Source organism: Ctenopharyngodon idella, chromosome 21 (genome assembly GCF_019924925.1).
Source record: "Ctenopharyngodon idella isolate HZGC_01 chromosome 21, HZGC01, whole genome shotgun sequence".
Lineage (NCBI taxonomy): Eukaryota > Metazoa > Chordata > Actinopteri > Cypriniformes > Xenocyprididae > Ctenopharyngodon > Ctenopharyngodon idella.
This window is the reverse complement of record NC_067240.1, coordinates 8992791-9011601: the sequence shown is the minus strand read 5'-3', so window position 1 is coordinate 9011601 and position 18811 is coordinate 8992791. Positions and strand designations below refer to the sequence as shown.

The 18811-nt window shown below is 37.0% G+C and overlaps 1 protein-coding gene across 1 annotated transcript in view; it reads left to right on the top strand.

Annotated features, from left to right (window-relative positions):
* Positions 1 to 18811, top strand: part of si:ch211-196i2.1 (collagen alpha-1(I) chain) — a 70146-nt gene that overhangs the window by 25680 nt on the left and 25655 nt on the right. Inside the window, exons 5-12 of the mRNA XM_051876933.1 lie at positions 467 to 598; positions 802 to 882; positions 12146 to 12799; positions 15405 to 15449; positions 16677 to 16796; positions 18114 to 18152; positions 18241 to 18294; positions 18494 to 18547. Of these exons, the coding sequence (XP_051732893.1) occupies positions 467 to 598; positions 802 to 882; positions 12146 to 12799; positions 15405 to 15449; positions 16677 to 16796; positions 18114 to 18152; positions 18241 to 18294; positions 18494 to 18547 (1179 nt within the window). The remainder of the gene's footprint in view (positions 1 to 466; positions 599 to 801; positions 883 to 12145; positions 12800 to 15404; positions 15450 to 16676; positions 16797 to 18113; positions 18153 to 18240; positions 18295 to 18493; positions 18548 to 18811) is intronic.

The following is an 18811-nucleotide window of genomic DNA, read 5'->3' as shown; positions in this document are numbered from 1 at the left end:
GAACACGTTTTTTCCATTCCAATGCACTTTCACTTTAACACCAAATGTACCGTTTACATTCAATTAGGCATAAACGACTGCGTTTACGAAGATACTCGCAAAGACAGGCATTTTGACACATAAGTTCAAGCCCAGTAAGATAAGTACTCGCGTGCTGTATGAGCAGCAGCTTTATGTGCAGCTTTATACAACGCGCGCACATAGAACAGCGGTGCTAAAGTCTGACGTCATCAATTTGCCATCGGTTGGTGAGATCGACCTATTTTAGTGACTCCCGATCGAGTCATAGAATGTGATTTATTGATTGATACCGATCTGCGGCCGAACGATTGGAGCATACTTAGTGCATGCTTATGTGTTTGTGTGTCTAAGCATTCATGCATTGCATATATGCACCTTGTGACCATATGGGTTGTATGTATGCATCTGTATAGGTGTAATTGTTTAATTTGCCTTGTTTCTTCAGGGTGATCTGATGCAGGTGGCATTTTTGATGGGAGAACCAGATGCAGCTCGAGATCAGTGTGCTGTTTTCCAATCCCAGTGTGGCGGAACCGGACACAAACCTCCTCGCTCTCCTCGCATACACACTGTAGAGGTGAGCGAGCCATACTGTACAAGGAATGTTATACAACCTACCCATGTTGACGACTTCTAAATCAGGCTACTTTCTACTAAGTAACAGATGGCTTTGTGTCAAAATATCGTAGTATTTGTAACTGTGTGCCACTGCAATTCATTTCTTTTTTTAATCTCATTATTCATCTTTTCTGTCTATATCTTTTCTCTTTCTCTGTCCAGGAACTTTTGCTGTCCTCAAATGACCTGGAAGACTTATTAGTGTCAGCAAAGGACAATGACTCTATTCGTGCAAAACTGACTGTAAGTATTAATACTGTTATTTTTCATCTTTACTGTATATGTAGTAAATTACCAGGTTCACACCAAAATGAAAATTCAATCATTTACTCATCCTTTTGTCATTCCAAACCCATATGACCTTCTGTGAAACACAAAAGAGGATGTATTGCACAATGTCTAGAGTGATCTTTTATTTACCACAAAGAAAGAAGAGGACTGTCACACATGTCAAACATGAAAAAAAAGTGTTTGAGTTAGTCTTCTGAATCCATATTTGAACTGAATGAGATTTAGTCTGTTATCATACAGCTTCACAACACTATGTAGGAATAGGAATATAGCGGACAAGTCATATAAACCACTTTTATGCTAGATTTATGTTGCTTTTTGGTTATTTTGGGAGCTCAACAGCCTTAGTTCCCATTATGAATGAGAGCACTTTTGACAATCTCTAGTATGCCTTCTTGTGTGTTTCATGGAAGAAAGAAAAACGGCTTTGGAGCGATATGAGTGAATTTTGATGACAGAATTTTGGGTGAAGTAACCTGTATCTGTCTAAACCAGCCATTAAATTATCTAGCAAAAGATCAAACAGCCTAAAAATACTATTAAATATATTGATATTGGTATTCTCCTGCAGTTTTATAAATTAATTGAATAAGGAATTGCTCAATCCTATCTGCTCTGGGCACATTGTGACTTACTTTTTTGTGATTTAAACAGAATACTCATCTCGGAAAGAGTTGGTTCCCACAGTTACCTCCGTAGGGTTGTTTTTACTTACAAGAAGCACTGATGAGTAATTTAGTTTTGTAAATCATATTTTGATTGCATGTTTGATGTGGATATAACTGCTTAAAATTGTAGCCTAAAGCATTACACATGGACTTTCAGTTTATATTACCATTAATAATCTTATACCTTTTAAGAAGCTTTAAGAATTTGTATTTACACACCTCCTGTCAGACTGATAGTCATTTAATATTTAATTTACACTCCTGTGTTTGTGTATACAGTATAAAAAAAAATCCTGATGAAAACGAATTACAGTCTTCAAACAGTGAACCTGTGAACCAGTAATCACATATCAAACCCAAACAGGCTTTCCAAATCTCCTCTGTCTTCTATTAAGCCAAATAAAGATGGTGTGTGGTGCAGTTGAGCTATAGCAGTTGAGTCAGTCCGTGTGTTTGGCTGCTGTATAAATATTGATGGACTCCATATTCCTTTTGATTCAAAACCAAATGTTTCTTTCGGTGAGACCATAGCATGATTAAAACATCTAGTGCCTCAATCAATCACCTGGACTTCATTATGTTATGTCAAAAAGGTGAGGGATTTCAAAGACTAAAGAACAGATTTTTTTTTTTTAAATAACCTGTTTTATTTCTCTAGTTTCGGTCTCTCTTGTGGCATAACCTCTTGACTATGAACGTTTTGTTGTGGTGTTTCGCTTTGATGCCACTGCCATTTTTGGTTTGCCAGTTTCCTGGATGGATTAATGGGAAACTTATGGTTTTCTTTGATCTCTTAAACCCAACAAGAGGTCAGAGGTCAAAGGTAATCGCTAAATTAGCTCATCACTCATTTCCAATGTCACAGCTTTGAGGCCCAAGTCAAGAATGTTTAGTTGGATACGTGTATGTATGCATATTTTTGGGTCTTGAGAGACTCAATTACTTGATGTATATACAGTGGCTTGCAAAAGTATTCAAACCCCTTCATTTTTTCACATTTTATGTTGTTGCCTTGTGTTAAACTACTTTAAATTACTTTTTTTTTTTTTTTCACATTAATCTACACTCCCACTCCATATACCATAATGACAAAGAAAAAAAAAGATAAGTGACAACTTTTGCAAATTTATTAATAATAATAATAATAATAATAATAATTACATTGCAAAGTATTCTTACGCTTTTCTGGGACACTTGAAATTTAGCTCTGCAGGAGCTTTCCAATTTCGCTTGTAGATGTTACTACACTTCAAGTGGAGTTACCCTGTGCAAAGTCAATTGAATGGGTATGATTTGGAAAGGCACACATCTCTCAATATAGTCTAACTGCTGAAAGTACATGTCAGAGTAAAACCAAATGAGGTCAAAAAAAGACTACAAAAAAAAATCTGCTGTACTGAAGGTTCACAGAAGCATGTAGCCTCCATAATCCTTAATGAAAGAAGTCTGGAACAACCCGGTCTCTTCCTAGAGCTGACCTCCTGGCCAAACTGAGCAATCGATGGAGAAGGGCATTGGTTAGAGTGGTGACCAAGAAGCTGATGGTCACTCTGGTTGAGCTCCATGATCATACATGGAGATAGGAGAAATTTACAGAAGGACAAATATCACTGCAACACCCCAGCGATCAGGGCTTTATGGCAAAGTAGCCAGACTCAAGTCTCTCCTCAGTGAAGACACATGAAAACCCACTTGGAATTTGCAAAAAAACACCTGCAGGACTCTCTCAGCCTATGAGAAACAATATTCTCTGGTCTGATGAACCTCAGTTCCAAGCGTCATATATGGAAGAAAGTAGGCACTGCTCATCACCTGCACAATACCATCCCATCAGTAAAGAGTGGTGGTGGCAGCATCATGCTGTGGGGGTGTTTTTATCAAATATAGTTGGCCTTAATGAAAACCTAGTCCAAAGCATTCAGAACCTTGGACTGGGCAGTCCTTCCAACAGGACAATGACCCTAAGCATACAGCTAAGACAATGCAAGAGTGGCTTATGGACAACTCTGTGAATGTCCTTGAGCGTCCCAGCCAGAGCCTGGGCTTGAACCCAATCAAACATCTCTGAAGAAACCTGAAAATGTCTGTCCACCTATCCAACCTAACAGAGCTTAAGTGGATCTGAGGAGAAGAATGGCAGAAAATCGCCAAATGCAGATGTGCACAGCTTCTCACGTCATACCCAAAAAGACTTGAGGTTGTAAAGGTGCTACAAGTAAGGGGTTAAGGGTTGCTAAGTTGTCACACATCTGTTTTTTGCTTTCTCATTATGGTGTATGGAGTGTAGATTAATGTGGAAAAAAAGTAATTTAAAGTAGTTTAAGGAAGCAACATAACAAAATGTGAATACTTTCACAAGGCACTGTATTTTCCACCTTATTTTTCAATGCAGAAGTAAAGTGTTTTCTGTGAATGTGCAAGACTTCCGATTTATTAGCCGCTATAGGGAAATAACAAGAATATCAAAGTGCAGTAAACTGTATAACTGCTACAAACCATCATGTTTATAATTAAGACAATACATTAAAATAATATGGTAAGAAATACCAGTTTGCAATATCAAGCAGCATAACGAGCTGTTTTGTACAGCTAAAAGTAACTGGAAGCGAATGACACCGGAAGACATTAAATTTACAAATGGCCGTGTTCGCTCTTACCTGAAAAATAAGGTAGATATATTATGTATATGTCTAAGTATGTGTGTAGTACTGTTTACCTTGTCCACTGACCAGTACTGTTACATGAATGATACCCCAAACCATTATTATTAGTAGTATTAATATTAAAGCTTTTTGCCAATTTAAGGGAGAGAAGAGAGGGAAGGCAACCCACTTATATATACAGTACAGTAACCTACTTCAACAGTATATAAGCACCGTGCGGCTCAAGGTCTGGAGCAAAGGCCCTGTCGAGAAATGAGTTTTTATGTGTAAATGTTATAGAACATGTTTGCTTGACCCACTGGGTGACATGTGCGATTGCCAAAGTTTAAAATGCATATGTGTCTGTGTCTGTCTGTTTCTGTTTATTTGTTTTGGGTTGTTCTGCTCAGTCTACAGGGGCAGTGTGTATGTTTAAAAGTGGTGTTAGTGTGTTTAGAAATAGACTTGTTCTTTTTGTGGGTTTCATTTGGCAGAGGTTGGCACAAACCTGTAATTGATTTGCTCTGCACTGAAATTAGGTTTGAGTTGGACTGAGTACTCCTCTAGGGAAGTGTCAGAATTACTCAGACAGGCTGTGAAGGATTCAACAGCTCCAGACGTGCCTTTGAACTCACTCTGTCTGCGAGTATGAAGTAATAAATGTATGATCTGTGTTTAAAGGTAGTTTATTTGTTCATGAGCAAAAGTGAGAACATGCATGAGACAATGCCAGCTATGCTAAACACTATGGAAATGTTGTTTATAGAAGATCTTCATTTACAAAGAACCTGAGCGGCTAATTTCCTCACCTCTTCTTCCTGATATCAGGGACAAAGGTTGAAAGATAGGTTGAGTGCATTTTGTCCATTTTGTCATCTGTCATTCTCTGCCCGAAGAGTTGTTATTATTGGTTCTTGAGAAGGCAGAGCTTTGAACAAAAGGCTAATTTGTTATATAAGTTTAGACACTTGACCTTTAATTGTCTTTTGTTTTCCTGATTTATTTCTCAATGCTGTGATATACAGTACTACTTCTCAAATGATTGGGGTCAAAGATTTTTGGTAACAAGTTTCGGGTCCAATTCTCACTATTAACATTTTTTATGCTTATTAGCACGCATATTACTAAAATATTGCTGTTTATTAGTACTTATAAAGCACATATTGATGCCTTATTCTGCATGACCATATTCTACATCCGAATACCTAAACTTAACAACTACCTAACTATTAATAAGCAGTAATTAGGAGTTTATTGAGGCTAAAGTCGTAGTTAATTGTTAGTTAATAGTGAGAATTGGACCCTTTTTTTAATAGAAATTAATACTTTTTATTCAGCAAGGATGCATTAACTGTAGTCAAGAGTGACAGTAAAGACATTTGTAATGTTACAAAAGATTTATATTTCAAATAAATGCTGTTCTTTTGAACTTTCTTTTCATCAAAGATTCTTTAAAAAGATTCCTGTTTAACGGTTTCAACAAAAATATTAAACAGCACAACTGTTTTCAACATTGATAATAATAAGTGTTTCTTGAGCACTAAATCAGCATATTAGAATGATTTCTGAAGGATCATTTTACACTGAAGACTGAAGTAATGATGCTGAAAATTCAGCTTTGCCATCACAGGAATAAATTACATTTTAATGTATTCAATTAAAAGAAACTGTATTTTAAATTGTAATTATATTTCACAATATTTCTGTTTTTACTGTATTTTTGATCAAATAAATGCAACTTTGGTAAGAATAAGAGACTTCTTTCAAAAGCATAAAAAAAAATCCCCAGACTTTTGAATGATATTGTAGGTTCCTATTTTTCTGGCTTTCCAAGCCTCTTGCATCACTTTTTTTTTTATTAGCAAGAGTCTACAAAGATGTTTACACACATACTGGCACACATGCTTAGTTGGTGAGGTGCAACCATGGATTTTAAAAAAAAAAAAAAAAAAAAAACTATTTAAGAGTTATGAGTCTATGAACACATCTGTCATCTTAGTAATAATTGAAGCAATAAGTTGTTTTCTTGTCTCTTTTTTTTATGTAGTGTGCAGTGCATGCCATTTCCATGTCTCATTGGAGTGTACCGAGGAATTCATTGATGGGATAAAAAAATAAAAAATATATTTTTATGACTTGATTCTATCAGGCTTTTATCAATGCTTACATGAGACAATTTTGAGTTAGTCAATAGAATTTTATTACAACTTTTTTATCCAAGAGATGTAAATAAATTTAATGTAAATACAAATTACACTTAAGTTCTAAAAAGTTTTGGTTTTTGGTCAAGACAGCTGCTGAGAATTCCATCTATAAAAAATCTGTTTGATCAATTCAGATTGATCCGTTTCCAGCTGGCAGTTGTTTAATACAACAAATATGAATGTGTTTGTAATTAAGTTAATATTTATACATGTGCGAAAACTTGTTTCCCATTTGGATGTCACAATGACAATAACCAAGAGTAACAGCACCATGTGATTATGTGACATTCTCCTCTTTTAGAGTTCAGCTTTGCAAATTGTTACATAAGTTAAGGCATTTTTCCCTTTTTGGTGTGTATGATGGTTTACTGAAAACTCCATAATTAAATGTCATTGTGCAGGCGTCTATATCACGCCTGCTCTCCTCCTGTGTCTCTATCCTCGGGCAGTCACAGACCTCAACTCCACTGGCTGTAATTATCAGTTCTGAGACAGTAATTTAGTACCGTCCATCCCCAAACCCACAATAAATCACATGCAGTTAATGCAAAGTTGGGTGCTTTCACAATAGCACTTTTGGTTCAATTGACGTCAGAGTTCGTACACGAGCTTAAAAAGAGTGGTCTGGGGTACAGTTCATGTGAACTCCGGTAAGGTTCACTGCTGATATGAACGCAATCATACTAAATCGCGGAAGTGAACCGCTATTAATGACGTTTGATTTGTTAAAAATGTGTTTGTGTGTGTTTCAATTTCAATTCCCAATTTTCCTGATGAGTGTGACTGGCGCTCCACTACTGTAGATAGATATAAGAAGATACAGTAGATACTGATAGACAGACAGACAAACTTATCAAAACTCATCAGGGTCCTACAAATCCAGAACTGACTGGAATTTTCTGGAAGCAATTATCTGCTATTTGGGAAGGACCCTTGTGACAGATCTCTGTGGATTGTCTCCATGAAGACTTCACATTGCTTTCTGCTTTGTGGGTGAAGAGTGTGGATGGCCTCCTCTTTGATTTAGGGCCTTTAGTGCCCTGAATCACAGACCTTCTCTGTGATTCAGGGCACTTTTTTTTTCTTCTACTTGCACATAATTCACATCAGCAGAATCTCAACAAGCTGTCAAGGAACTTCATCCTCTCAAATGATGCTCAAATGTGTCTGCATGTGGGCAGTGTATGAATTTCCCAATGGTCCATTTGTCCCTTTTAGCAGAAAGTTATTGTATAAATCATATTGTTTCTGTCAGTTAATTCTGATCCACCTCAGCAAGCATGTAAGTACTTGTATCTGGACACTACAAGCGTTCTTAACCACTCACAAAGACAAGAGCGCACCCTCGCACATACACCCGCTCAATTTTCCCCGAGGCCACACAGCCAAACAGGTGTCTCATTGTGTGAAGTAGATGATATGTGTGTGTCTGCATGTAATCTGCGTGTATGTGGGTGGATTGAGAGTTTGTGGGTGTGCTAGCGTGTTTTGCACGTATTTGGCTAACCTTGACAGTGTTTCACTGCATTTTTGTTGTTGATGATGTATGTGTGAGTGAATGTGTGTATGTATGTATGTGTGCCACCATGAGGGTCTGGATGTGTTTGCTAGGATGGTTTCTGTTGGATTTAATGAGATTTGGAGCGCAAGGTCAGAGGAATCACATTCCAAAGGTATGGCTTAATTCTGGAAAACTTTCCAAAATGTGTTTGTTTGGGAAAATTGTTCTTACAAATCATGAATTAACTCCTATCTAATAATGACACGTGGGTTTGCGGTAATCCAACACTTAATGAAGCTCCACTTTGATTTCATTTTTTTGTGGTTTTTAGTATGTGTATAAATATTCGTGTTGAAAAATAAGACACATGCGTGTAATCAAGTGTTAGTCCATCTCTCCTGAAGGCTGACAGTGGTTTGGCTGCAGATGTGAGAGGTTACAGTGGTTTAGGGTTATATGAGGGAAATAGTTTTCACTGAGCTAGTTCGACCTTTATTACCACAAACGCTGGGTTCATTTCCAGTGTCAGGGTGCAGATTTTGACTATATTTGACATTTATTGGTTTTGCATTTGATTTTTTTTCTTTTTTTTTTTTTGCACTCTCTTTTTTCATTTTTCTTTTTGCTGCTTATTCTACCATACTGTTTTTTTTTTTTTATAGGATTTGTTTTATTATTATTATATGCATAGAGCTAAATTGAATTCCCAGCCTGACATTGTATTTAAAAACTCTGTGTGGCAGGAAAACAACCGTTTTATAACAAGACCAATATAACAATGGATAAGACTGAGAATGAATTCACTTATTTCTGCAGATGGTGTTTTCTTACTTAATTTTATTTTTGCGCCTAACCATCTTTTCTCCATATTAAATTTTAGTCCCAGTTCCCACTTTCTTTGGAAATGTAGGACATTGCTTTATGAGAAACATTTTATGGGACACTATATTTAAATCAGTCAAAATGCAAGATACGGCTGGTTTGACATTGCCCATAAATACCTGTGTCTCTGTGATAGATTTACAGATAGTCGCCATCTTTCAAGTCTCCTTTTGTGCTGACTTATGCGTATGCGTGATTGTATGTACTAGACCCTTGTTTTGTAGGCTCACTTGTATATTTACAGACCAAGTCATTAAATGTAAATTTGTACCTTTCAGAACTGAAGTATAATAATAGGCGAGTTTCTTTAGATTTAGCTGGCATGTAGACGCGTGTGTAAGTAATGTCTCTGGAGCCAAAAGGCATATCCCTTTTATTTTGTACGAAACTCTTTACCTCTCCTGCAGACCTGTCACTGATCTGTCTAAACTGTGTTCAGTCAGGGAAGGTTTCTGTAACAGACCTTCAATAGCAGCAGGGTTGCACATCACAGCGAAAGCTCTGGGAACATTCATTCTTGAAGTGATCGTTGATCTGGATTATGTCACAATAGTCATATTCCTACAGACAGATCTTTGCCTAATCTTGTCACAGCTTCTGTATTTCCCCCACTTGTCAGGACAGTCAGTGTGAGTAGGGGATTGTTGTGTAAAAGTCACTACCACAATCTTGGATTGTTGCTGTATGGTTGCTAGGTGTCTCTGTTATTCTGGTCCCTAGATAAGTGTTCAGTTTTATCGCTCACTAGGAGAAAATCACTTTAGTGACTGCTTTTTTTCAGTGATCAAATTCTGCCTCTATTTTCTAACTTTGTGAAAGAGAAAAACAAACAAAGGTCTCTGATTACTAATTAAGAACAAAGCACTGCAGCAGTGAAGTATGTTTTCTTGGTGGTCCTAGTCACAGGAAGCCCCCTAGTGGCCAAATGGTATTATAGCTATAACTGGAGTGGAAGTTGCTCTTTTCTGGGTGACTGGGCACTTAATGTGAGTCAGTGTGTTCAGACCCTCTTTGGCAGGCTATTAGAGGGATATCAGACCAACAGCAGGAAGATAAGCTGGATGACAGCCCTTCGTAGCCAGGTGGAGATCAAGTGTCGGTTTAGCAGGCTATGGCCACAGAAAGAGCCATTGTTAGTCAGTATTAGACCAGAGGGTCTGATTTTACCCAAGTTTCCTTCCTTCGCTCTTCTATCTCACCTTTACAGGCAACAGTCGGATGTCATCTTGCTGACTGACATATTATTCACTATATATATAAAAGTATACATATAGTGAATAGTATATAGTGTGTGTGTGTGTGTGTGTGTATATATATATATATATATATATATATATAAATGGTGTGTAAAAATAAATAACATATAACAAAATAATATATATTAAATACATTTATAATATGTGTGTGTGTGTGTATGTATGTATGTGTGTATATATATATATATATATATATGAAGCTTACTGTATTATGTAGAAGAGTATTGTGAGAAAGAGATCGAGTGAGCAAGTTTATTACTTGCATTCAGATTTAGCATTTAGTCCTATGTTCATAATACAAAATCTGTTTAAATCTCTGATGTATTATCTTGTCCTTTTAACAGTTAAGGGGTTTTCCCGTGACTGACAGCACTAGTCAAAGCATTTGTCAGTTGTGTCTTGTTCCGTGTTCACAATATCAGTCTTTTCAATGTATAAGTCTTCGCTACTGACTGACACACTCATAAAGACAGTCTTTGCTGCCATGTAATGGCATAATAATGTAACTTCTGTTGCTGTTCCACGGTCAGGGACTATTTTTTCTGGCGGAAGGAAGGCTTAGTGAAAGTTTACTTCATGAAAGTTGCATTGATACATACTTTTGGCTTTAATATTTGTATTGTGTGGTAACCGTTTTATAAAAGCAAAAGGGTACTCGAGGCTAGTGCTGTATCATGAATAAGTCACGGCTGAAGAGGTTGCAGGCACTCCGCTCTGACTTACTCATGATACAGCACAGCCTCTTGTACCTTATTGCTTACGTATGTGTGTGTGTGTGTGTGTGTGTATATATATATATATATATATGTGTATATATATATATATATATATATATATATATATATATATATATACACACACACACACACAATATATGTAAAATTTATTTCACATTTGTTTTCACATATTTATTAATATATTAATGTAATTATTTTATACAAGGTTGCACTTTAATTTACTGTATGTGTACTTACAGTGTACTTACCTAAGAAAGTACTGGGTAATATAAGGTAACTACATTAAGGTTAGTTATAGAGGTAGGTTCAGGGTTAGTACCTTGTTATTACCCAGTTATTCTAAATACTACAATAAGTATGGGGAACAGGACTGTAAAATAAAGTGCTACCTTATATAAAGCCATGACATCCAATCTGACAATACAAAATAGAATGGTTATAACTGTGCAAAATATAAATAGCTTCATATAACCTTTCACGACTCCCAACTCTCTTTTTGAGTTTCTCTTGCAGATGACACTGCAGATGCCAACAAGAGAACCGAAGTACTCATATTGTCCTACAAAAGTCACATTACTATAACACCTGGCTTACACTTCATGCAAATAAAGCAACTAGACAGAATCACAGCAGACTTTAAAGAGACACATGTTTCAATTTTGTTCAATGTCATTTTGATATACTGCAACAATTCCCTGCGTTTGATACCGTGATGTGGGTGTTTCATCACAGAGAGCGGCTGTTTTTCATTTCCCTTCTCATCATTCAGAACCAAGCCAAGATCATATGGAATCCAGACCATGATTTTATGTCATTTTTTTTTTTCTTTTTTCTTTTTGTATCTCTCTCCAAATCTCATTGACTTTGTCTCAGCATGATCAAATGTTGTTTGTGTGAGTGTTTTGTGTCACTGTCACTCTATTTTGACTCTTTAACTACCAGTGTGATGTAGACATGGAAGGATGCCTTGTTGGAGTGGCACAGATGTGTAAGCCGTGCATGTAACTCACGCACATCTGATTTTTACATGATGTCAGAACTCAGTAGATTATTGCTGATTGCTACAAGATGCTTAATAGTTTAAATGATTGTTGTTTATCTTCCTGGAATTATTAAACACTCGTATTTACCTGAACATCTGTTAACAGCAGCAACTTAACAACCATATGTTAAAATGGAGATTACAGCTTTAATCAAATCACATAAACATTCTCATGGTAAATTAGACATTATGAACAAATACAAGTGATTACATCTACATTAAACATGTTATGCTGAAAATAAAGCTTCTTGGCACACATTAAGTAAGTTCTTTATGTTAATAGGGTCTCCGTAGACGTGGGATTATACGTGGTGATGGTACTCTGCCCACTGGATCCAAACGTCCTGTCCTTGTGGGGCGAGGTGATGTGTTTGAGGTGGATGAGGATACAGACCTTGTGGACCAAAACGTCTTGTCCAAAAATGGTGGTAAACCTTCCAAAACCATCCCAACTGACACTACAGGCAGTCGTGATGGAAAACCAGAATCCACATCTAAACATCTAGATGAAAACATCACCACTGACAAGCACAAACCTGGCAAACCTTCACCAAAGAAACCAGTGGATACCACAATTATCAACCTGGATGTTCAGGTACCCAAGAAACCTACCGGAAGTACTGTATCTAGTGGAGAAATCCACCTAGAAACCACCTCCAGTCCTGAGGATCGAGAATCAAACTTGTTAAAAGAGGATTTAGGGGCCACCACACAGGCTCCTGTTAGTACAAGTTCTTGGGAGGGCATCTCAAAAGGCAGTGGAAGAACAATATCCAAGACTCCAGATATCCCTGCAGGGTCTGGTTGGGGATCTGAGGAGCACCCAGGTACCGTTATACTTACAGGCAGGCATGGAGACCTTGTGCGTGGCTCTGATGGGAATATGTATCGCATCCAACGGGGACCCATGGGGCCAGTGGGGCCCCAAGGTGAGCCTGTGAGTATAAATTCAGTATATATCAATGTTGTTGTTGTAAACTATTAAAAATCATTTTTGCTAATTGAAATAAAGGTGAAAAGAAAGTAAAATATAAATATTAGATGAACTTTTAGATGACGTGATGATATTATATTAAAATGAAAACTGCTAATTTGAAAAATAAATGAAAAAGCTAATTCAAAATATTAATAAATACTATTATAGTGTATAAATAATACTAAATAACATTGGTATATATCTTGCAGAAATTGTTGGTCTTATGTCACATCCTGTTAAAGAATTATGTCAAACAATTCTGTGTCTAAGAAGAAAATGGACACAACAGCTGAAATCAATTGCTGTAACAGATACGTCAAACAAGGCATGTATAGCTTTTTACACAATAAATAGGAAACTTCTCCCACAATCTGCAAAAGCAGGAAAACCAGGTCTGATGCAGAAAGCACAAGAGGGGAAATTTAAAGAAGGGAATTATTAGGACTTTGATGTTGGATCAGGGGCATGCGGTCCATATAAGCTGCAAATGCTCTGCATTCCCAAGCCATTCATGGACTCGCTAATTAATATTAACGCTATAAATTACTATAAATGTCCTTGTTTGAGGTGTACCATAAAGCTTCCATGATAAAATTTTGGTAATACATAGTATGTAACTGTCTGTCATTTATTTATTTGCCAAACGACGGTGATTTTCTTCAAATATGCCAGTTATGGAAGGTTTCGTGCAAGCGGATCCACAACAGCATTGGCACCTACACTCTGTTGTTATGTTTTGTCATCATTGTCCCGTGTTCTCATTGGATTGCTGGCATATGGTGGATTTCATGTGCAGTCTCTAATTTAGATCTTTTAGATCTAGTCTTTTAGTGTGTCCTAAGCCAATCCATCATACTATTTAAAGGTGAAGTATGTCGTTTCTGCGAAATAAGTAGCACCAACGGAATTACAAAAATACAGCACATTATGCAAATGCCCCTTTTGCACCTCTCTCAACTCAAACATCACAATCACAGCTCTTACGGGTGCTTGTGAAGGCACGTCTCAACGGGTAAATGTAAGCTACTTTTAATAAAAGGTCCAACATATTAAGAATACTTTTAGCTGTGTTGTGATGTGTCATGAGAGTAAGCAACTAAGTAGCTTACACTCTGTCTAGAGCGAATGCGAGTGTCTCGCTTATTAAACCCATCCAAAATATTGGCACCGGGTGCATTTTTTGACATGACGCACCACTCAGCATACCCGTTTAAAGAAGTCCCCACTCACAACTGTATTGTATATGTATATTTCAGCTGTTCTCACCTTAGATTCATCTGGCTGTCTATAAATGGCTGTAGGAAGAAACAACCCATCTGCATCACCCAGTCAAAATGCAACGTTCACCTGGCTTTACAAGTGACTGGGCCTAACAGAAGTAAATCCAGATGTGGTGCCATCTGGAGGCTTCTGGCTGAGCTCCAGTGGCCCAGGCATTGTAAAAGGCCTCCATTAGTTCATGAAGGGTTGATTTATATGAGTTGGCTGAAAGCATTAAGGAGACACTGCACTGCCTGCGAGCAAAACACAGTAGAGATGCAGTAATTAATACCCCCTCTTTTTCACGTCTCTATTACTATCATACCCTCCATTTCTGTCATGGTGGGGGTCAAGCTTTTAGTCATATGTTGAATAAGGACCTAATTTTATCATGCTAAGGAGTTAAAAGCCTGTTCTTATCAAAACTAAGTGTTTATATGAACCCCTTCACTTGAGTCTAAAATATTGTACTGCAATGCAGTGTTATTGTTAACTAAAACTATTAAAATGTAAATGTAAGATAAAAAACAAAAACTAAAATTAGAATGCCTTGGCAATTAGCTGAAATAAAATAAGGTTAAGTAAATTGAAGAGCTAAAATTACTAAAACTAAAACTGAAATAAAAATAAATTAAAGCTAAATAACTTTTTACAAAAGCAAAAACTAATAAAATGACAAAAGCATATAACAAAATTACTAAAACTTACACTAAAATTAGAATGAAAACTGGAAATATAAAAATAAAACCTAATTCCATTTTTTTAATAAATACTATAAAAGTATATAAATGTTGGTTCGGTAACAATGGTTCAGTATTTTATTTATTTGAGACTAGATCAGTTGTTTTTATTGCTCAGTTAACAAAGCTTGTCATAAACTGTTTAGAGCCATTAAGTGATACAAGTTTGTACACAATGTGAATGGTTTTGTTGCAAAAAAACAGATGTCATCATGCAGGAAATCAGCTTTTAGACTGGCATTGTAATGGTTAACAGGTTAGGTTTAGCAATGTGCTGTTTTTACCTGGTCAGAGTACCACTAAAGTTAATGAATTTTATTAACTTGTCTGAACTCTGAACTCTGAATAGTTGTTTTGTTTGTTCAGATCAAGACAACTAGGAAAATTGTTTGTCAGTTTGTTATTGCTTATTTACTTCTTTGTACTAGCTATAAAACTTCAATTTTAACCCTGTTAAACAAGCTTGCTTGCCATTAAAATGAAAGCTGCATGTTTTATTTTGTTCACACTCTGTGGCTTTATATAATTTAAGTTTTTTTTTTTTTTTTTTTTTTTGCTCCTTCTAGGGATGTCCTGGGAGTGTTGGCTATCCAGGAGCCAAAGGTGATAAGGTATGATAATCAGAGTGTTTACTAATGAGAAATTAGTCATGTCAGTCTCTCAGGATGAATGAAGGCAAGCCGAGGTCAAAGTGCTTCACCACTGAAGTTCATGGAAAGTTCACGTGCCTGTGGTCATGACCGGCTGACCCCTTGTGTCCTTTTATGACCTTTGTCACTTCATATGACTACTCTCATATGTTCAGTCTCCAAACAGAAGTCCAAATGCCGACAGGGAAGCTTGCAAAGACATGCTGTCAGTCTGACTTCCTATGCAGTATTTCTTTAAAGTCACAGATGAATAAAAATTCTTTCATTCTTTTGCTTCAACTTCTTTCACTTTTTTCTTTTTCACTTTATAGTTAGAAATGTAACACTTAAACTTTAAGTGTTACATTTCTAAATATCAAATATACATCAAATATATCCCAATATTTGAATATCAAAAATATCCCATTGACGGAATGTTAATCAACAAGATGTTTTAAGTGTCGTAACCATGGCATAAAGATACTATTGTTTATGCAAAACCAAAAAAATTAGTTTATCTAAAACTTTAACACTATGTACACTACCATTCATAAGTTTGGGTTCTGTAAGAAGTCATTTATGCCCATCAAGGCTGCATTTACAGTAATATTACTGCAAATACAGTAAAGAAAGCAATAATATTAAGTATCATTACAATTTAGAAAATGGAAATCTTTTGTAACATTATGTGTCTTTACTGTTACTTTTGATCAGCTTAATGCATCCTCCCTGGATAAAAGTATTAATTTCTTTCAAAATAAAAAAAATCTCATTGACCGTAAACTTTTGAACAGTAGTGTAATTGTATAGGCACTGGTATTTACATCGGGAAAAGAAAATGTAATTATAATTTTAGAGACAAATGTAATGATTTCAGTTATCTGGTGGTATCTAAACTGATCTGGGCTGCATTTCCCAAAGCATTGTAAGCCTAAGTAGATTGTAGAACCATTGCCACCAATGCAATCTACAATCAACTTAGCTCACAATGCTTTTGAGAAACACTGCCCTGATCTGTTCTGTACAGTGCTGTTTTACAATATGTGCCATTTGCCTGTTTATACAACGCAGATGTGTGATGGACTTTTGTTTATCATCCTAACAGCTGAGCTTTCATCAGGTTTGGGATTTGTAAAGCTTGTAAGTGTATGTCAGTGTAAAGGGTTATTATGGTGATGCAGTCCTCCTTATTGTTGTCATGTTTTCTAGGGTGCCATTGGGCTTAAGGGCCGTCCAGGTCGCCGTGGACTACCAGGTCCTCCTGGGCCACCTGGGCTGCCCACATTCTACCTGTGGAGAAACACACCTGAGGAATGGGCTGCGTTTCAGGTGTGTTTTCTCTCTTTTTTTCGGTTTCTTCTTTTACAGGTTTTCCTGACTGAATGCTCTGTCTGTGGTCTCCCTGTCTTCATTCTTCATCCCTTTAAAGTGGCTGTCAGTGCACAGCTGTATTTTGTGTAATAGCTCAGAGAAACACCACAGCCGTGACTGAATAAAGATGCCCTCAGAGAAAGAGAGAGAAAGAGGAAGGAATTCTCTCTTGTTGTTGTAATGGGGTATTTGTTTCCTACAGCCTTTGAACTGTCCCGCACTGTACATCCAGCAATCCAGCTGAGGGCAAAGGCTTTTTCTTCTCTTACTGCCGCATGAGATCATAAGTTGTTCCTGTAACTAAAGGAAAAAGCAGGAGGGATATCCCCTTTACTCAAGCCCAGAACAAGGTCACCTCAACACAATCAATCAGTCTCACCCTTCATGTCAGTTTCCAGCTCTATCTCCGAACGCATCTCCTTTGTGATAACTGAAACCCCTGTCAAGCGTGGTCTAATTAAAAGCAGCCTGTGACCTTGTAGCTTATTTTGGTATCCGTGTGCTGTGTGCAAGATGCTGCCTTTGTAGTTTACAGGGCAGCTTTTAAGTCTAAGGTCTGGTTGGATGAGAATGGATCATTGAAGCTTTAGTAAGACCAGAATAGCATGGTTATGGCTTTTGCCTTCATTGAAGTGACTCCACAGAGTAATGAAGAGGAAAGATTCAAGAATAGACTAGGGATAAAAAAAAAATCATTTTGAAAATTGGCTAATTGGTGGGTTGTCTGAATGACTAACCAATTATTCTGTCCAAGTAAGCTCAGTATAATTAGGCTGGTTTAGAATTCTCCTGGCCTAGATTAGTAGGGTTGCACAATACATCGGAATAGAATCAATATTAATGCCAAATCATGATGTTGATTGTCATATTGCAGTAGTTCGATTTGAATTTTGACTTGCAAAGTAAAATCGTGAAGGCTGTGATTTAATCAAATCTATTCAAAAACAGTGGGAATGTGGCCTATGAAAACTCAAGTGGAACTCAAGTCTGAAGTCTGCTCACTTTATGGTTACTAAAAGAGGCTTGAGTTGGTTCATATAAAGAGTATACCCAAGTGTGAACACTTAATTTTTTCACATTTTTATCAAGCTGTTGAACAGCTAGTCAACCCAGCCTTAGAATAACCAAAGCTCTTGAGGGTTTGTAGGTTTAGCTTTACAGTGTATAAGATAATGCTTTAATATCAGCTGTGATATTGATGATGTGATGAACATGGATAGTCATGTGTTGGCTCAAATAAATGAAATGAAATTTTTCTGTCACTCTCTCCTCCAGCAAACATCGTTCTTCCAGCTTCTCCGTGCAGGCTGGCCTGTAAGTATACAGCACATCTTTGTGTAATTTGTTATGTTTCTGAACATGGAATATCCCTGACACTGTGCTGCTTCCTGTGAGCTTGTAGAGAGCGCAAGGTCTGCCTGGTCCGGAAGGAGAGATGGGGAAACCTGGGCCACAGGTGAGTCAAATCCTGTCTGTGTGTACCAGCTGCTTTAATTAGACTTTGATGAGGCTTAGTGGCACCTGTGTTATGTAGCTCAGTACTTCCTGATCTCAGATGACAACACCTGCTCTGCTAAATCATGCTCTATTTCTCTGTATCTCTCTCTCTCTCTCTCTCTCTTTCTCTCCCCCTCTCTCTCTACCTTCTCTACTAGGGGCCACCTGGGGAGCCAGGTGAACGAGGACGTCCAGGACGTATGGGAGACATGGTAATATCCTATAGTGCAATCATTCTCATTTTTAGTGGTGCTTACTAAGGATCATTTTTATCAGTGGTGCTTGTTTTGGCAAGCATCCATACTGCTATTGTAAAACTATTAACCTACTAATTGTGTACCATTTGTTCACCAAAATGTTGTTGTCTTTAATTATGATGTTATCATATTCGTAATAAGAAAATACAACAGTCTGTCAAGACAGCTGTAATTGTAAATAGGCTAATATTTTCTTTCTTTTTTTGTCCGAGCAAGACA